The sequence below is a fragment of the Natator depressus genome, chromosome 20, assembly GCF_965152275.1.
Source record: "Natator depressus isolate rNatDep1 chromosome 20, rNatDep2.hap1, whole genome shotgun sequence".
Lineage (NCBI taxonomy): Eukaryota > Metazoa > Chordata > Testudines > Cheloniidae > Natator > Natator depressus.
Window position 1 is genome coordinate 26,201,113 of NC_134253.1, and position 19,211 is coordinate 26,220,323.

At 64.9% G+C, this 19,211-nt stretch overlaps 1 protein-coding gene across 2 annotated transcripts; it reads left to right on the forward strand.

Annotated features, from left to right (window-relative positions):
- The first annotated feature begins 492 nt into the window (after positions 1-492).
- On the forward strand, positions 493-13,862 carry S1PR5 (sphingosine-1-phosphate receptor 5). 2 transcript variants are annotated; one of them, XM_074934979.1, is made up of 2 exons: positions 493-584; positions 12,459-13,862. In XM_074934979.1, the coding sequence occupies exon 2, from the start codon at positions 12,578-12,580 to the stop codon at positions 13,733-13,735; it is 1,158 nt and encodes a 385-aa protein (XP_074791080.1). In that variant the 5' UTR covers positions 493-584; positions 12,459-12,577; the 3' UTR covers positions 13,736-13,862. The 2 variants fall into 2 exon arrangements, with proteins under 2 accessions (XP_074791080.1, XP_074791079.1); XM_074934978.1 differs by lacking the exon at positions 493-584 and adding an exon at positions 8,217-8,293.
- The last annotated feature ends 5,349 nt before the right edge of the window (positions 13,863-19,211 follow it).

The following is a 19,211-nucleotide window of genomic DNA, read 5'->3' on the forward strand; positions in this document are numbered from 1 at the left end:
TTGGTATTCACCCCTTCTTGTCAGCTGTTGAGAATAGCCCACTTCCACCTTAATTGAATTGGCTCGTTAGCACTGACCCCACACTTGGTAAGGCAACTTCCATCTTTTCATATGCTGTGTATTTATACCTCCCTACTATATGTTCCACTCCAGGCATCTGATGAAGTGGGTTTTAGCCCACAAAAGCTTATGCCCAAATAAATGTGTTCGTCTCTAAGGTGCCACAAGGACTCCTCGTTGTTTTTGCTGATACAGACTAACATGGCTACCCCTCTGAAACCTGTCCAGCAGTAGCAACCGATCACCTTTCCAGTGAGGTTCACAGCCAGATTTGACTTTGTTTTCGTTTCTGTTTCAGCGCTGGCCCTTTTAGCCAGGAGAAAACTTTATAATTTACAAAACCAACAAACCACAGGCTTCCCAAAGCAAAGAGACTGTGTCCAAGTGTTGGAAAAATGCTGAATCTCAACCCACAGCCCCTCTGGAGCATGAGGGGAGCCGCTTGTGTTTCATCTCCCTTTATTTTGTGGTCCCAAGGCTTTGGGAGCTCATCTGGTGGGGACAAGCCTCCTCCGAATTGAAAGGTAGGATGGGGCCCTGTTTAATTCCTTGCCAATGTTCCATCCCTGGGGAGCTGGGGTGTGTGGAACCAGCTGATTTGAGGGCGGCAGCGGTGGGACACCGCACCACACTGTGCAAGGCTGCGTTTGGGATCTGGGGGCCGTGTTTTCGAAAGACAAACAGCAGCTCCCCACGGAAACAGAGGCTTTTATCCTGTGTGCAGAGAAACAAAGTGGACCAGAAATGAGACCAAACGAACGTTCGTACAGCGCCTGGCACAACAGGCCTTGAGCCTCGGTGCTACTGTAATTCACCCAATAAATAATGTACAGCGCCCACACAGTGCGGTGGTGGGGGTGCTACCGTAGTACACCAGCAAACAGCGTGGAAGGTCCCTTTCCTTCAACCTTCAAATGCAGAAGGATCTAAAGCCAAAGAGGTGCCGGAGGCGCTGGGCTGCAGGGAGTTACGTGGGCAACTCAGTAGGGGCACTCCCCCCCCCCACACACACACAGTCAGTGCCGATGCCAGTGCCCCAGCATGGTGCTGGGGGTGGGGGGCAGTGTGCCAGGAGCAGGGAATGGCGGGGGTGACTTGGCAGGGGCGCTCTCCCATCTAGGGCGTTGCTCCAGCACAATGCGAGGGGACGCTGTGCTGCAGGGAGTCGGGGGTGGCTCAGCGGGGGGCTCTCTCCCCTTGGAGTCAGCGCTGCCCCCACTCCTCCAGCCTGGGGCCGGGGGTGCTGTGCTGCAAGGGGGCAGTGTCTTTCAGATGCAAGGGGAAACCAGGGGCGCGAGGAGCACAAGGGAGATCCCAGGGACCCTCAGCCTCCTGGCCCAGGTCAGAACCCCGGGGCTGGCTCAGTCTGAGTCCTGGAGAAGGAGGCTTGAGGCGGGATGCACCAGGGCAGGGGCAGCTGAGCACTAAGGGCAGGATGTGAGGGGTGGGAGCTCACCCGTGGCTTGGGGGGCCCTCAGCTCCCAAGGAATCATCCCCACCTCATGATACCCCCCTGCCCCATGTCTGCCCCACACACTCCCAGCAGCCCCAGGAGGAAGCAGTGGCTGGGGTTGGCAGGAATGACCAGGAGGGAGGCCAGGAGTATGGTGATGGGGTGAAGCCCCTTCTGATCCGCATGGGCCCTTCCCGGGGCTGGCCCTGGGAGCCCCAGAGCCTTCTGGCTCAGGCTGATCAGCCCTAAATTGCTGGGCTCTCCCCCCACTCCCCAACTCTCCAGGGGCTGCCCCACAGCCCGTTAGCACCCCAAACACGAGCGTGGCAGCATCTCTCCGAGCGTGGTTTGGAGCCACTGGATCCGAAATCCCCAGTCCCCCGGGCACAGCCTGGAAGTGGGGCCAGTTGTCCCTCCTGCGGCTGACACGTGCCCCGGGGGCGCACGCTGCGCAGAGCTGCTGGCTCAGCAGGTTGGGCGAGCATTTCCCTCTCCGTGACTCAGCGCGTGGGCTCTGCTGCCTGCCACAAACACCACTTGGCTGCTGCCAGCTGAGAACCAGCAGCAAAGCGCCAGACCGGTGGGGTGTGGAGAGCAGACCCGCCCGAGGCCTTGGAATTGCCTTGCCCCTCCTGTGCCCGAGGATCTCAAAGCGTCATGCAGATGGGCACAGGGATGAGCCAGGAGCGCCCCACAGGAAGTGAGGGGCAAAAATGGCAAAACTCACATCTGAATCCGTGGCTGCCAGAGGGCTAATCCCTGGGGTTCCGGACACAGCCCGTGGCCCAGCGCCCTATTTGGGGGCAATAGTGGCACACTAGGGACCACGGGAAGGGCTGGGGCAGCTGGCAAAGGAAACTGGGTAGAGGCAGGTGGGTGAGGATGAAGAAAAGCAGAGCAATACGCCTCGCCCGCCCCCAGGACATCATGCGTGGGGAGGGGGCAGCCCCCAGCCAGGGGGGAAGGCCCAGGGCAGCGGTGGTTTCAGGGGACTCCGCAGATCCTCCTCCCAATCTCATTTCCCGCCCCCATACCCCGTGCGGCCTGCTCTGCTCCGGTCACCCTGCCTCCCCCAGCCCCGAGCCGGGCCCAGCCCGTCCCTCCCTTGTGGGGAGCCGCTCGTCTGGACACTTGCCTGGTGGTCCTGGTTGGCTGCCCCGCTCTGAGCTGGCGGGGCTCCACCCCAGAGCTGGGACCTCCCCGAGGGGCAGTCGTGGGGTCGCATAGCCGTGCTGGGAGAGCAGGGAATGGGGGACAAGCCCACACAGCGTCCCCAACCACAGAGCCCTGGCTCCGGGTTTAATCAGCTCTACGCAGCCGGGTTTGCATTTCGCCTTATGGGGGCAGGACGGCAGCCGGTTGTTCCAGGCCGGGGGGGGGTAGAGTGGGGTGGCTGCAATGGAGGGGCTAGATCCCTGCTCTCTCTGCCGTTGCCGATTTCCTCTGCAGAGTTTGTCCGTGTCTCTCTAATCCCCTCTCAAGTGAGGCCCTGTGGGATGAGATCAGGCCCTGGCCGTGTGCTGCCGCCCCGGTGGCTTTGGCCTGGGCCAGGTGGTGTTGGGAGGTGGTTTGTGATCCACGGGGAGGCTGCTGCACTGGGATTCGGACACCTGGGGGCTGGTCCCGGGCAAGTCACGGCCCCTCGCTGGGCCTCTCTTTCCACCTTCGTCCAGTTAGGCTGTGAGCTGGGCAGCACATGGCACAACGGAGGGCCAAATCTCGGTCAGGGTCTGGGCAGCGCCTGGCACAAGGCCCTGATCTCGGTCAGGGTCTGGGCAGCACATGGCACAAGGGGGCCCTGATCTCGGTCAGGGTCTGAGCAGTGCCTGGCACAAGGGGGCCCTGATCTCGGTCAGGGTCTGGGCAGCGCCTGGCACAAGGGGGCCAGATCTCGGTCAGGGTCTGGGCAGCGCCTGGCACAAGGGGGCCCTGATCTCGGTCAGGGTCTGGGCAGCGCCTGGCACAAGGGGGCCAGATCTCGGTCAGGGTCTGGGCAGCGCCTGGCACAAGGGGGCCAGATCTCGGTCAGGGTCTGGGCAGCGCCTGGCACAAGGGGGCCCTGATCTCGGTCAGGGTCTGGGCAGCGCCTGGCACAAGGGGGCCAGATCTCGGTCAGGGTCTGGGCAGCGCCTGGCACAAGGGGGCCCTGATCTTGGTCAGGGTCTGGGCAGCGCCTGGCACAAGGGGGCCAGATCTCGGTCAGGGTCTGAGCAGTGCCTGGCACAACAGGGGCCCTGATCTTGGTCAGGGTCTGGGCAGCGCCTGGCACAAGGGGGCCCTGATCTTGGTCAGTGTCTGGGCAGCGCCTGGCACAAGGGGGCCCTGATCTCGGTCAGGGTCTGGGCAGCGCCTGGCACAAGGGGGCCAGATCTCGGTCAGGGTCTGGGCAGTGCCTGGCACAAGGGGGCCCTGATCTCGGTCAGGGTCTGAGCAGTGCCTGGCACAACAGGGGCCCTGATCTCGGTCAGGGTCTGGGCAGCGCCTGGCACAAGGGGGCCCTGATCTCGGTCAGGGTCTGGGCAGCGCCTGGCACAAGGGGGCCCTGATCTTGGTCAGGGTCTGAGCAGTGCCTGGCACAACGGGGCCCTGACCTTGTCCAGGGTGTGTGCAGGCTGGGGATGGGGGTCGTCCCCCCAGATTTCTAGCAACGTGCACAACGCTGGATTTGCCTGGGACGGCGCTGGGGCTTGTGCAGCGGGAGTGGAGAGGCAGGCTGGGGTCAGGGCAGGGGACATTCAGTCCCGGGTATCTGCCCCCACCCTGACCCATGCGGGTTTCATTCCCAACATCTCCTCATCTAATGAACACTCCAGGCTGCACTGAGCGAATGTCCACTGGAGCCCCCCAGCCTGGGATCCTGAAGCACAGTGATCCTCCCAGCCCCCAGCGGTGGAACAGCAGCACCGCCCCCATTGTACACAGGGAAACTGAGGCACAGGGTGGGGCCACAGAGCAGGCCAGTAGGAGAACTAGACATAGAACTCAGGAGTCCTGGCTCCCCTCTCTCCACCCACCCTGCTCCTACCCACTAGACCCCACTCCCCGCCCAGAGCTGGGGTAGAACCAGGAGTTCTGGTTCCCAGCCTCCACTGCACTAACCACTAGATATCACCCCCGCTCCCAGAAAGAGTGAACAAGGTTGCCCTTTAATAAGCACCGTTAGGTTTCAGGGTGAATGGCCCCTCCCTCAGTGCTGCTGGTGCAGGCTGCCCTGAGGGTGGCGTGGCCTCACTTCCCACAGCCCCAAGATGTGCTGGGGCAGGGCTGGGCTGCTGTGGGGGGAGCTGGGGAGCAGCCCCGGGTGCTGTTAGCTCAGCAGCCAGGTTGTCGGTGCTTGAGCAGCTGCCTGTGCCCCAGGCTGTTCCCACGTCCCAGCACTGCGGGTCGGGCTGCCTTCCCGGCAGCTCGGGGCCTCTGCCCGTGTTCCTATGGGATCACGCCACTGTACCCCCCTGCACTCCCAGAGCCAGGGGTAGAACCCAGGAGTCCTGGCTCCCAGCCCCCCTGCTCTGACCCTCTAGGCACTGCTCCCCTCCCAGAGCCAGGGATAGAACCCAGGAGTCCTGACCCCCAGCCTCAACCCAATAAGCCAGACTCCACAAGCCCAGCAGGGCAGCTGAGGTGGGAAGGGCTGGGTGCTTGCACCCAAGGGAGCGGGTCGGGGCTTGCCTGGCAGGGAGGAGGAGACAGACTCTAGGGGCCGCGGTGGATGAACCGGTTGAACATAAGGGCTGGGTGCCAGACAGCGCAGCGGGGGGCCGATTCTGCAGGGATAGTGCCCTGGCTGCAGTGCAGGGGAGTGGGGGGCGCTGTGTGCATCCCCATAGGAGGGCGCGCGGGGGGCAGATTCCCCCAGACGGGCGGGAGGGTCCATTCGCACCGGCGCATTGGGAACCCAGGAGGAAGCGTGGTGCCCAGCCCTGGGGGGCCAGGGAAGAAGGTGCTGCACTGCAGAGACCCCGCTCCCACAGCGGGCACAGTGCTGGAGCCCAGGGATCAAACAGCTGCCCCCAAGCCCTGGCAGACTCAGAGGTCAGGCGTCTCTGCCCCCCCCCATGGAAGCAGTAGGGGAGTATTAGGGTTGGGGGCCATTGCCCCCCATTTCTCCCCATCCTGCCCAGCCCTGAGGCCTCGCCCCAGACTTTCATTTCTGTCCTGTGGACCCCACATCGCCCTGTTCCCTGCCTGGAACCGGTCACCTCTGGCTGGGTGAACCTTGGCACCTGGCTGGGTGAACCTTGGCACCTGGGGCTGTCTGGCATGGAATGCAGCCTGGCACCTGGGCTCGGGGGACAGAAGTCAATGGGCTTGGGGAGCCCGAGGGACCCCCCCATCCAGCTCAGCCCCCAATCCTTGCTGCATCACCCCCATACCTGAGCCCTGGGTGCATCCCACTGGGCGGGAGGGGATGGGGCAGACGGGACTGTGGACGGCTGCTCCCAAATAGGCGAATCCTGGCAGCCCCTGGCATCTTCCCACCTGCCTACACTGGCAGCTCCCATTGCCCCGGCAGCTGTTGCTACATCTCCAGGGAATGTGGCTGGGGGAGGGGACTGGTGGGCCCTCTGGGAGGCAGAGCAGGAGTCGGGGGCATAGGAGGAAGTGGCTGGGGTCGAGGGCTAGAGGGTGAGAGGCAGACAGTGCTGTGGGGTGGGGAGGTGACAGCAAAATGCACCTGCACTTGTGGGGTTGGGAAGGTGAGATCGAGTCAGGGACCCCTTGCCAGGTGCTGAGATGCAGCTGCCTCTGGGGTGGGGCATGGCGGCTATTGATACAGGGCCCCTTGCCCGAAGATGCAGCTGCCTCTGGGGTGGGACAGATGGGCCGCGGGGGCTGCATTCCCCAGCACGGGGCGTGGTGGTTCCTGACTATGCTCTGGCTCCCATCACTACCCCTGCTTGTGCCTTCATGACCAGGGAGTGGTGAGACCCGCTATCCCAGTGGTGCATTGAAAATCCTCTGACCCCAGGCTCCTGCCTGAGCCTCCTTTCCCACCCCAGGCTTCTATCAGGGGCCCAGACACCCTTGCAGGGGGAGCACGGTGGTGCCAGGCTGAGCTGTCTTCCAGTGCTCCTGGAGGATTCACCCCGCGGGACCCATCCCTATTGTGTCTGCATTAGGCACGGCCACTGCCCCTTCTGTCCGCCTGAACTGGGTATTGTTCCTCCCAGCCGGGCAGTGCCAGCCGAATGCACATGGAACCGGTGGAGCATCCCTAACCTGCAGCTAGCAGCGCCCCAGACCCAGGACCCCCAAGCTGGGACTGCCCCCCCACATGGACTCTGATCCGCTTTCTCTTGGGGGAGGTGAATTAGGTACCCGCGATAGTGAGGAAATGGCAAAAACTGGTACAACACGGCTGAGATAGAGGGGCCCCAGCAGAGCTGTTGCGGGAGGCAGAACCCAGGGCTGGGATAGTGGGGGCTGCAGGTCATCCCTGGCAGAGCTTCGGGGGAGCCCTGGGCTGGGATAGCAGGGGAGCTGTGGGTCAGGGTTGAGGGGCACCGGCAGAGCTCAGGGGGTAGGGCTGGGATAGTGGGGGGGCTGCAGGTCAGGGTTGAGGGGCACTGGCAGAGCTGGGGGGTAGGGCTGGGATAGCGGTGGGCGAGGTGTCTGTGGCTTTGGGCTTTGCCTGTCGTTAGCTGGCCGGTCACCCCTCGCCCATCCACCTGGTCCCAGACACTCCAATACCAACCCAGGCTGCATGGCCCCCCGCCCCGCAGGATGCCCTGGGACTCTGTCCCCTCCCCTTCCCACCCCCCTGTGGCCCCTGCCCCCAACGCAGCCATTGGGTAGCGGAAGGCTTGAGGGCAGCCTGGAAGGGGGCACTGCACTACCCGTCCCCTGCAGCCGGCTCTAGGCTGTGCCAGGCTATCCCCCAGCCAGGGCCCCAGGCTGCCCCTCTGCCGCAGGGTCAGCGCGAAGCAGTGTGGGGTGGCGCCATGCCAGGGGCTCTGGCACGCGGGGACAGAATTAGCATCTGAATGTGGAGGGTGGCGCAGGTCCCTGCTGGGAGCCAGGCCAGGCTGCTGGGCCTCCCAGCTGCTCCGAATGGCGGGTCCGGGGGCGTGGGGGGTGCGTGGGTGAGGTACCAGCCTCTTCCTCGCTGCCCGGAGGTCAGAGCTAGTCCGAGTGGCCGGAGGCGAACGTCGCTGCCCGGGGCCAGGCTTCCTCCCCCCCGGTCCTAAACGATTCCCCAGCAATGGGAGGCCCTGCTCCCAGCCCCACCCCAGGGAGACCAGTTCCCAGCCTCAGCCACTCTTCCCACGGGGAAGGGACCTGACATTCGGAGATGGGGGGCTCGGAGCCAGGACTCCTGGGTTCTCTCCCCTGCACTGGGAGGGGAATGGGATCTAGTGTGTAGAGAGAGGGGCTGGGAGTCAGGACTCCTGGCTTCTCTCCCCAACGCTGGGAGGGGAGTGGGATCTAGTGGGTGGGGGGGGGCGGGGGGCTGGGAGTCAGGACTCCTTGGTTCTCTCTCCAGCGCTGGGCGGGAGTGGGATCTAGTGGGTAGATAGGGGGGTCTGGGAGCCAGGACGCCTGGGTTCTAATCCCGGCTCTGCCCTGCAGACCTCTCCGCCATCTGTCTCAGCTCCTCGCCCTTTGCAGCGCAGACTCGCATCCCCCGGCCCCCCCCCCCGGTGAAGGCTGCTCTCCCCCGGCCGGGGCGGGGGCGGGGGGAACGGGAGGTTCCCACGTGACTAGGCACCGGGCCAGGCTCCGGGCTCCGGGCTCCTCCGGCTCGTTTCTCCGCAGCCCAGCCTGGGACGCGGCCGGACGGTAAGTGCTGGGCTGAGCCCCCCGCCCGGGGCTGGTGTTCGCGGGACCTGCACGGGGGAGACCCCGGGCGGGGATCGGGAATGTCCCGAGTGGAACTTGCGGGGGGAACGTGGCGCTGGGGTCCCGCGGGGTCCAGGCGGGCGGGGATTCTCCTGCCCCACGCGGACAAGGCGCTGGGCTCCAAGCTGGATTAAATCGGGGGGTGTCCACGGGGCCCCTCCGTCGGAGAGCAGGACCAGGGTGCTCCGACTCCTAATGCACAGGGTGTGCGTGCGCAGGAATGGGGGTCCCGGCCCCCTGGGGCAGAATCACGGTGCGACCCTGGGGGGCCCAAGGGCAGCTGCCCTGCGACGCTCCCACCCGCACTTCGCTGCTTTCGGAAACGCCCTGGGAGTGCCCCCAGCCGCTACGCTGGGGGCAAGGCGGAGGAGATGCAGGGCATGCCCCCCCCCCAGTCCCTGGCACACAGCTCCTGGGGTCCATGCACAGCTTGGGCTCTGTTCCCCACCGCCTGGCCCCTTGCAGTGTCCATGGGGCCCTGGTGTCAAGGATGGCATGAGGTGGCAGGGGATGGGCCCTGGATCTCTGCCACCTGCCCCTCTCTGGGGGCAGAGCACAGACCCGCTGAGCCATCCGACCCTCCCCCAGCCTGGGCTTTCCCCCCGCCAGCCTGGATCCTAGTGCAGAGCCTGCCTGTGGGTGTAGGTCACCGGGAGTCACGCCAGCCCGCGGGCATTGGCCCCCCGAGGTACCAGTGTGACCTAGGCATATGCTCTGGGGGGTGGGGAGACAGGGCATCACTTAGTTCTGGGTCGGGTCAGGCTCCCCATGCTCCCCCCTCCTTCCCCGTGGGGGTCACACCCATCCCTCACCCATCCCCCAAGCTCCGTGCTGGGTCTGTGGCTCAAGGTCTGGCTACCGAGAGCCAAAGAGGGGGAAGCCCCCTCTTCCCCTCCCGCTGGTCTCACTTATGCCCATAGTGACCAGTGCTCAGAGGGAGCCTGGGAACTTTCCCAGCCTTCCAGACTTGCCCCAGCCTGAGGAGGCATGAGGCTGCCCTGCTGTGCAGGGCATGGCAGGGCCGGGGTGCAGCGCTTTGGGGGTGCAGCGCTTTGGGGGTGCAGCCAGTCCAGAAGGGCTGGGGTTCAGCTCCCACTCCCCCCCCCCGAGCTGCCAAACGCCCTGGCTTTGTGCTGCTGCTCTGGGAAGCTGTGGGCGAACGATAAGTTACAGGGTTCAGAGAGACGCCGCAGGGGGATCTCCCAGAGCGCGCTGGGGAAAGGCCGGAGCTGCGGGAGGGCAAGTGATTGTTAGTGTTTGGGTGATGGAAATGTTGACCAAGATCAGGGCCCCCATTGTGCCAGGCGCCACCCACATCCTGACTGAGATCAGGACCCCGTCATGCCACGCTCTGCCCAGACCCCGACCGAGGTCAGGGCCCCATCGTGCCAGGCGCTGCCCAGACCCTGACCGAGATCAGGGCCCCATCGTGCCAGGCGCTGCCTAGATCCCGACTGAGATCAGGGCCCCATCGTGCCAGGCGCTGCCCAGACCCTGGCTGAGATCAGGACCCCGTCATGCCACACTCTGCCCAGACCCCGACCGAGATCAGGGACGCTTCGTGCCAGGCACTGCCCAGACCCTGACCAAGATCAGGGACGCTTCGTGCCAGGCACTGCCCAGACCCTGACCGAGATCAGGGATGCTTCGTGCCAGGCGCTGCCCAGACCCCAACCGAGATCAGGGCCCCATTGTGCCGGGCGCTGCCCAGACCCTGGCTGAGATCAGGACCCTGTCATGCCACACTCTGCCCAGACCCCGACCGAGATCAGGGACGCTTCGTGCCAGGCACTGCCCAGACCCTGACCAAGATCAGGGACGCTTCGTGCCAGGCACTGCCCAGACCCTGACCGAGATCAGGGATGCTTCGTGCCAGGCACTGCCCAGACCCCAACCGAGATCAGGGCCCCATTGTGCCGGGCGCTGCCCAGACCCTGGCTGAGATCAGGACCCCGTCATGCCACACTCTGCCCAGACCCCGACCGAGATCAGGGACGCTTCGTGCCAGGCACTGCCCAGACCCTGACCAAGATCAGGGACGCTTCGTGCCAGGCACTGCCCAGACCCTGACCGAGATCAGGGATGCTTCGTGCCAGGCGCTGCCCAGACCCCAACCGAGATCAGGGCCCCATTGTGCCGGGCGCTGCCCAGACCCTGGCTGAGATCAGGACCCCGTCATGCCACACTCTGCCCAGACCCCGACCGAGATCAGGGACGCTTCGTGCCAGGCACTGCCCAGACCCTGACCGAGATCAGGGATGCTTCGTGCCAGGCACTGCCCAGACCCCAACCGAGATCAGGGCCCGATTGTGCCGGGCGCTGCCCAGACCCTGACCGAGATCAGGGCCCCTGTTGTTCCGGGTGCTGCCCAGACCCCGACCGAGATCAGGGCTCCATTGTGCTGGGTGCTGCGCAAACCCACAGTCAGTCCCTGCCACATGCAGCACGACGGGGGTGGGGTGGTAAATGGGGCATGTGGAGGGGGAGTCGTTCCCAGCTGCAGCTGCTCTCTGCGCATCCCTTGTCCTGGCCAGCCCAAGTGACCCGGCCCCGTCTCTCCGTCAGGCTCTGGCTCCTTGGAGGATTCGCAGCCACGCCATGAATCCCTCCAGGCCATTCTGTACAGAACAGGATCCCAGGCTGGCTCGCCCCTTGGTCCCGGCTGTCCTCCCCCCTCCCCCCCCCCCAGCGCCAGCTGCTGTTACTCTGCGGGAGCTTCTGTTTGCCGGGCCCAGCCCAGGCTGCAGCGGGTGTGTGATGGGGGGTGTGTGTGTGGGGGGGTGATTAGAAACTAGCTGAACCCTGCAGGTGACAAAGGGGCTGTGGAGATTTTAGGTCTCAAGGGGGGGAACAAGCCCCATCCCAGACACCCCCTGCGGGCTGAGGGAAGTGGGGAGGGGAGCAGGGCCGGCTCTAGGTTTTTTGCCACCCCAAGCAATAAATTTGCCTCCCCAAGTTCCGAGAGTGCAACTGCCCAAGCCAAAAAAAAAAAGAAAACGAACCCCACCCGGAACGCCGCCCCTGGAATTGTGCCCCCCCAGCACGTGCCTTGCGTTGCTGGTGCCTGGAGCCGGCCCTGGAGGGGAGCTGTTACAGGCTCTGCGATGGCCGGAGGGATGGACAGGCCATGAGGGCCGTGACCCAGCACCCAGCTTTGCTGCAAGAGGCCCTGGGAGGGAGGACTTGGTACCAGCTCTGCCCCCTACGTCCTGGCTCCCTCGCCCACTTGGTGCCATGGGGCTAGACCCCAGTGGGAGCAGGGCTATGACTCCTCCAGCAGTGCCCGGCATGCCCCAGCGTCTGCCAGCCCAGCTGCGGGGAGCTGCCCCCGGATGGGTATTTGACGGGAGTGTCTGGTATTTAACCACCTGGCCTGGGGCTGAGGCATGGCCCCACAGCTGCTCTGCAGATGGGGGAGGGGGGCCTTTCCGTCGCCTTCCTGGGCTTTGGATCAGGCTCCCCCCTGCAGGTAAAGCTACCCCCAGACTCCAGTGCCCCCCATTTCGCACAGGGCATCAGCTGATCCGTTCCCAGCCACCTGGCAGCCAATCAGAGAGCGATGCCCAGGAGATTGAGAGGCCCACGCCCTGCTAGCCTGAGGGGGCACCAGTTGCTGCAAAGCAGCTGGGCCGGGTGAGGCTGGGCACCAATGCCGAGCGAGGAGTGGGCAGTGCCAGCCGGGGGAGTGGGGAGCCCTGCGCTGGGATTCCTGGTGGCAGCACCACCCGCAGCCCCAGACGTGCTGCAGAAAGCTGGGAATCGGCAGCTCTTGTGGCTGCCGAAGGTCCAGGGCATGGAGTGGGAGTGTCCCGGTGGGAGGCAGCGCCGGGTTCACAAGTCGGTGGGTTCATGGGGGGGGCGGGGTTTGCATTCCCAGTGGTCTGTGTGATGTCCAAGCACAGGCGTGAGTGGTGGGGGGGATGTGGCTGGGGGTGCAGGGTGTTGGGGGGCTGGGTGTGTGCGAGGTAGCACGGGGTGATCCAGGGGAGCCCCCCAATACCAGCCCCTAAGTGGAGCTCTGACCCCTTTGATCGCAGCCCCCTGGGCGCCCAGAGGCTGGTACACGGCACCAGGGCTCCTGACGTCCGTCTGCCCCTCTTTGCAGGGCTCCCCTGGGCGGCTGAGGATGCCCTGCACCCAAGCGGCCCCCCGCCACTGAGCCGCGCTGCTGGAGAGCCAGAGTGGGCAGGGCCGCGCCATGTAGCGCCCACGGGAGCCACCGGCATGGAGCTGATCACGGCGGAGTCCCCGGCCCGGCTGGTCCGGCTCTACCGTGAGTATCACAACAACGAGCTGATCTCGCTGCATTACAACTACACGGGGAAGCTGCAGGCCAGCAGCAAGTACAAGGGCGGCCTGAAGGCCGATGCGGTGGCGTTCCTGGCCATCTGCGCCCTCATCGTGCTGGAGAACCTGGTGGTGCTGCTGGCCATCTGGAGGAACAAGAAGTTCCACTCGCCCATGTTCTACCTGCTGGGCAACCTGACCCTGTCGGACCTGCTGGCCGGCCTGGCCTACACCGCCAATATCGCCATGTCGGGCGCCAACACCCTCCAGCTCACCCCGCTGCTGTGGTTCCTCCGGGAGGGGGGCGTCTTCATCACGCTGGCCGCCTCCGTCTTCAGCCTGCTGGCCATCGCCATCGAGCGGCACATCACCATGAGCCGCATGAAGCTGTACCACAGCGACAAGAAGGGCCGCATGTTCCTGCTGGTGGGGGCCACCTGGGCGACCTCGGTGCTGCTGGGGGTGCTGCCCATCCTGGGCTGGAACTGCCTGGACAGCCTGGCTGCCTGCTCCACCGTCCTGCCGCTCTTCTCCAAGAGCTACATCCTCTTCTGCATCACCGTCTTCCTGGCCATCCTGGTGTCCATCACGGTGCTCTACGCCCGCGTCTTCCGCATGGTCAAGGGCCACAGCCCGCGGCTGGGCAGCCTGCGCAAAGGGATGCTGAAGCGCTCGCAGAAGTACATGGCCCTGCTCAAGACGGTCACCATCGTGGTGGGGACTTTTGTGGCCTGCTGGCTGCCCCTCTTCCTGCTGCTGCTGCTGGACGTGTGGTGCGAGGCTCAGGCCTGCGGCGTGCTCTACAAGGCCGACTACTTCCTCGGCTTGGCCATGATCAACTCCCTGCTCAACCCCATCATCTACACGCTGACCAGCAAGGACATGCGCCGGGCCATCCTCAAGCTGCTCTGCTGCCTGCTGGTGGGGCCGGCCGAGGACGGCCCGGCCCAGCGCTTCGGGATCCCCATCCTGGAGTGCAGCACCAGCAAGTCAGAGCGCTCGTCCCACCGGCCCGAGGGGCTCGAGACCAGCCTGTCCACGGGCAACGGGACGCCCACCCCCATCAAGGTGCTGGTGCCCAGTGCCGGGGACTGAGCCCCCTGCCCCCCACCGGGGTAGGAGCGCGGCATGGGCCGGGGGAAGAGCTGGGACAGGCACCCCCTGAGACTTGGAATGGCTGGAGCCCTGGCTGCCTGGGAGGCAAGGGACCCCCGCAGGGAGCCGAGTGTGCCCACCAGAGGGCCGCAGCCCAGGGGTGCCCCCTGCGGGCCTGCTCTGTACGAAGCTCGTTGCTGGTCCGGGCAGCATATCTGTACGGCGCACAGTGTTAACACCTGCGGGCCCAAATCGGCTCAGACAAGCTGCCATAGGGCGACCAGACGTCCTGATTTTATAGGGACAGTCCTGTTTTTTTGGGTCTTTTTCTTATATAGGCTCCTATTACCTCCCACCCCCTGTCCTGGTTTTTCACGCTTGCTGTCTGGTCACCCTAAGCTGCCATCCCCCCACCAAGTGATCCAATACACCCCCCGGCGCGGAGCCCATCCCAGACCTTGTGCCCCACGCGGCCCCCCCCGTGGCCAGCACAGACCAGATTACAACCCCTGTGCTCCCTCCCAGAGGCTCAGCACAACCCACTTCCCACTCCGGTGACCCAGTACCCTAGATCCCCCCATCCCCAGCACAGACTGGCCCCCCATGCGCTGCGTGGGGGCTCTCTGGCCAGGTCCTGTGCTCCCCTCACTCGTGGTAAATTAAGGCCTCTCGGGGCCCCTTGTTGTTGATTTTTTTAACAGGTTTGTAATAAAAAGCTTCCTTGGAGCTCCCTGTCCTGTCCTGCCCCCCTTAACCCCTTCCCTGCTGGCACTTCCTGTGTGGGCAGAGCCACGGCACCAGGTCCCCGGGGGGCAGCTGTGAATTGGTTTCTGTTGCAGGGGGGAGGGTACGACGATTTGGGGCACCCCAGTGTGGGGATAGGGGCACTAGGTATCCAGCGTGGGGGTGAGCTCAGTGGGCTGCACCTGAATGGGGCCCAGAGACCAAGTCACCCCATGGAGCAGCTGAGCATTGGGGGGGGGGGAATTGCCCAGGCAGTGACCCTGGCACGGTTGGCACAGGGGCGGGGGGAGCCGAGGCAGGACACGATGCCGTTTCCTCAGGAAACCATCTCTCCTTGCGTGCTCTGATTTGGAGATGGAACCTGGTGCTCGATGCTGTGTCCCGACCTTGCCACAGCTGGGGGCTGTGGGGAAAGGGGGGGAAAGGCTCCCCATGGCTCCCCAGCGGCATGTGTTTCTAGGCCCCTGAGGGAGTCTTGGATCAGGGAGGAGAGCCCCCATGTGTGGGGTGGGAACCCCTTGCACTTGTGTCTTTCCACCCCCCCGGGATCAGCCCCAGAGGCTGCTCCTGCCCCTCTTGGGGATCCCAGGGGGGCTTCTGGGCAGCAGGGGTCCTCTCAACCCCAGGGCAGATGGGGTGAGGCAGGGACACAGCTCAGCCCGACCCGGCCGCTGCCTGGGACCCGCCCTGTGTGCTGCCCGGCTCCCAGGCCGTTCCCAGGTGCCCACGGCTGCCCCTTGGCCAGGGCGGACCCAGGGCTCAAACACCTTCCTCGGGCAGCAGAACGGAGGGGCTGCGGGTCGGGGTGAGGGGCAGTGGCTGAGCTGAGGGGGGGAGGGCTGGGATAGCAGGGGGCTGCAGGTCTGGACTGAGAGCCACTGGCAGAGTGGAGGAGTGGGGGGAGCCCGGTGGGGGCAGCAGCCTGAGTGGACCTCCCCCCCCCCCCCGGCCCAAAAGTGTCCCCCAGTCTGCCGCCCCCGGCTCTCGGAGCTGGAGCAGGGCTCTTTGCGCCCTCTGGTGGCCAGTTGGGGAACAGCACCAAGGCGGAGCCCTGTGGTCAGAGGGGTGGGGTCACTCACTTCCCAGCTGCCCCCTCGGGGGGGGTGTGTGAAATGCAGCGAATGGTGGGTGCGACAGAGGTTTCGCTCCAAGGATCATGGCCTCTGCCCTTCGATGTGCGTTATATGATGTGCCCCAGGGCAGCACGAGGGGGCGCTGTGCTGCAGGGGGTGGGCAGAGGCTCAGCAGGGGGTGCTCCCCTCCCCCGAATCAATATTGATCCCACTGCATCTGCCCTTTCAGCTGGATACCTTTAACCCAGGCCCCTGATAAGGAGGCCGGGGTCCCCACACCCCACTTGGTCCCTGGACAGGCAGGGCCAGGTGCTGCTGGGTAATGGGACAAGGAACATGCTTCCTGCTCCCGCTATTATGGCGGCGCGTCCTTTGGGATCCCAGTCCCGCTGGGTGCCATGCCCTGGCATTGGCAGAGTTACCAGCAGGCACCCACGGGGCGAGCGCGGGCACCTGGGCTGGCGACAGCTGGGTCGCTCCTGAGAGCCGGCAGGGAGGCAGCGGCTGGAACCCCGTTATTCCTGGGCCTCCAGGCCCGAGGGGAGCAGCTGCTGTGGCCCAACCGGGGGCCAGGTCAGGTGGTCGCGGAGTGCTGCCACCCTCGGTGTCCCTGGGGATTAGCTGAGGTGGGGTGACCTGGAAGGGGGGGCCCTGGGGCGGTTTTGAGGCCCCTGGTGATTTCTAGCACATCGCTCAGAACCCGACACAGGCACAGAAGCCCCTCTCAAGGGCAAGTATGAAATCCAAGTCCCATAGCCTCCGAATCACCCAGCGAGAGAATGTTTAACAGAACCCAGGAGTCCTGGCTCCCAGCCCCCTGCTCTAACCACTAGCCCCCACTCCCCTCCCAGAGCCAGGGTAGAACCCAGGCGTCCTGGCTCCCAGCCCCCCCCCCACTCTAACCATTAGACCCTACTCCCTTCCCAGAGCTGGGGAGAGAACCCAGGAGTCCTGGCTCCTAGCCCCCTGCTCTAACCACTAGCCCCCACTCCCCTCCCAGAGCCAGGGTAGAACCCAGGAGTCCTGGCTCCCTTTCTACCCACGAGGCCCCGCTCCCTGGGCAGAGCCAGGGCGCAGCTGGAGTCTGGAGCCCAGCCGCGGGTGCTGCCTGCAGTGCAGGCTCCTGGCGCCAGGTGGCGCTCTCCGGCATTGGTTCCCGTGTCGACCGCCTGGCCGAGCAGAAGCTAAAATGACATTTTGGGGGGCGAGGGGGGCCCGAGCTCCCTATCGGCTGGGCCAGGAACGACCGGCTGCAGCCTCCAGCCCCGGCCCAGCTCTGAACCTGCCCCCAGCCCTGAGCGCGGCTCCTTAACTTCCAGCCCTTCCAGCTCATGGAAGTGGGGGGTAAATCCCGGGGACTCCCCCATCACCCTTGGCTTCCCACATCCTTGCCCAGCTCCCCACTGGGGGATCACTGGGGGATCACAGGGCACTGACCCTGTCCAGACAGGGAGAGAGCAGGGCGGCCTCGCCCACCCTGCTCCAACCACTAGACTCCACTCCTCTCCCAGAGCTGGGGAGAGAACCCAGGAGTCCAGGCTCCCAGCCCACCCCCCCACTCTAACCATTAGACCCTACTTCCTTCCCAGAGCTGGGGAGAGAACCCAGGAGTCCAGGCTCCCAGCCCCCCCACTCTAAGCATTAGACCCTACTCCCTTCCCAGAGCTGGGGAGAGAACCCAGGAGTCCTGGCTCCCAGGCCTCTCCTCCCCCTTTAACCACTAGACCCCATTCCCCTTCCAGAGCTGGGGGGGGAGGGGAGTGGGGTCGAATCGGTTAGAACAGGGGGAGGGGGGTTGGAGCCAGGACTCCTGGGTTCTCTCCCCAGCTCTGGGAGGAGAATGGGGTCCTATGGGTTAGAACATGGGGAGGGGGTTGGGAGCCAAGACTCCTGGGTTCTATCCCCAGTGCTGTGACCTTGAAGCATCACGTCCTCTTGAGTGAAAATCCACCTGTCTCAAATGCCCCAGGGCTCAGTCCTGATTCCCAAGTTGCTGCCCCCCAAGTGTGGGGCACTAGGCTTAGCAGGGAAAACGCAGCCCAGAGCAGCGCCTGTCACACGAACTGTGGTAGAGCCCTGCACGGTTACAAGATTTGTATCTGCAGCCGATCCGTGATCCGCAAACATGGTCAGAGGAGATTGGCGGCTTGCGGGGCTCTGAACCAGGGCACCAGGTATCTAGGCAGGGAGTGTGGGAAATGGCTGGCACCAGCAATCCCCTGCCAGCCTCAGCCAGTCGTGGCTGGACATGGCTCCTGCTGCCACTGCACCTGGGTCACCCGGAGAGGGTCGCGGTCACACCGGAGCTCTGTGTACACTGCAGCCGCCAGCGAGATGCAGCCACCTCTGGGGTGGGGCGTGGAGACTGTTTATACAGGGATCCCTCGCCGTCGGTGCACTGAGGGCCTGACCTGGGGCCCCGACCTCTCTCCAAAGAGGGCCAGGCGAGCCCAGCAGGAAGCAGGGAAATGAGCCGCGGTGCAGAAGGGGGCTGGTCTTGACCCAGTGACCCGGGAGTCGCTCCCCTGCCACCAGGGTGACTGGGGAGTTACCCTGCAGCACAGGACAGGGCCCAAGGCTGGAAGAAGGGGCCCAGCGGGGTGGGTGGCTCACGGCACGCACAGCCCCGGCACTGCAGGTAACAAGTCAGGCCCGTCTGCATTACAAAGGGCTTTTAGACCCTCCATGGCAGGGTTGGTGCAGGGGGATCCTGGCTGCTCCCCCCGAATTTCACGTTCAGAGTCACATGTCCACCAGTGCTCAGGGGCAGGGCAGGTTCCAGGAAGTCCATCCGCCTCCATTCTGCGGGCCCATTAAAATCCTCCTGCTCTGCACTGAGGGGAGGGGGCTGTAAAACAGACCCTCCATTGCAGGCTGGGGCACCCCCAGATTGCCCCCTCATGGGATCTCAGGCTCCGTGGCCCATTTGGCCCTCAGCGGAGCGAACTGGTGCCCACTGTGCTGGACGTGCCACGAACAGGACTGAGACCCTGCAATCTCATTTCACGTGGGCTCCAGACAGGAGCAAAGGCCAGTCGCTGCTCCCCAGAGCGAGAGCTGAACCAGCAACCTAAGGGGAAAGGCCCCATCCTCCCGCCCTGGGGACAGGACCCATGGCCCATTCCCTGCCCCCCTGCGCCAGCCAGTCCCTGCCCCGGGGCTGGATGGGGGCCGGCGTCCCCTAGAGGGACGGGCCCAGTGGCCCATTGCCTGTTACTTTGAGCCCCTCCAGTGAAAGGGCCTAGAGGGGGGTAGAGCAGGGGATCCTGGGAGCGCTTGGCTGCAGGGTCACGTTCCCTGTCCGGGTACAAAGTCCCCCTTCCAGGTGCATCTCCCCAGGAGGGCGAAGGGCAGCGACACCCGCACCCAGTCGTCTTCCTATTTCATAGCAACCAGAGCTGCGCCGGCCCTGCCCTGGACAGCTCCGGGGGGCCCCGCTAACGGGGATACAAGCGACACCCGCCCCCCAAAACGGAGGGGGAAGGGACGTGTGGGAAAGGCAGAGAGAAGGGGACCCATATCCCTGCCCTTTACTGCCCCCAACCTCCCCTGCCCGCCCTGTGCTCCTAATCTTCACCTCAGTACCCCCCCGCCCCACAGCCCCCCAATTCAGCCCCTCTCTCCGCCCGTGCTCAGCGTTCCCCGGGCTCCCCAGCTCC

Bases quoted from the DNA above. Each gene is read 5' to 3' on its own strand.
- S1PR5 (XM_074934979.1), top strand. From the start codon at position 12,578: ATGGAGCTGATCACGGCGGAGTCCCCGGCCCGGCTGGTCCGGCTCTAC.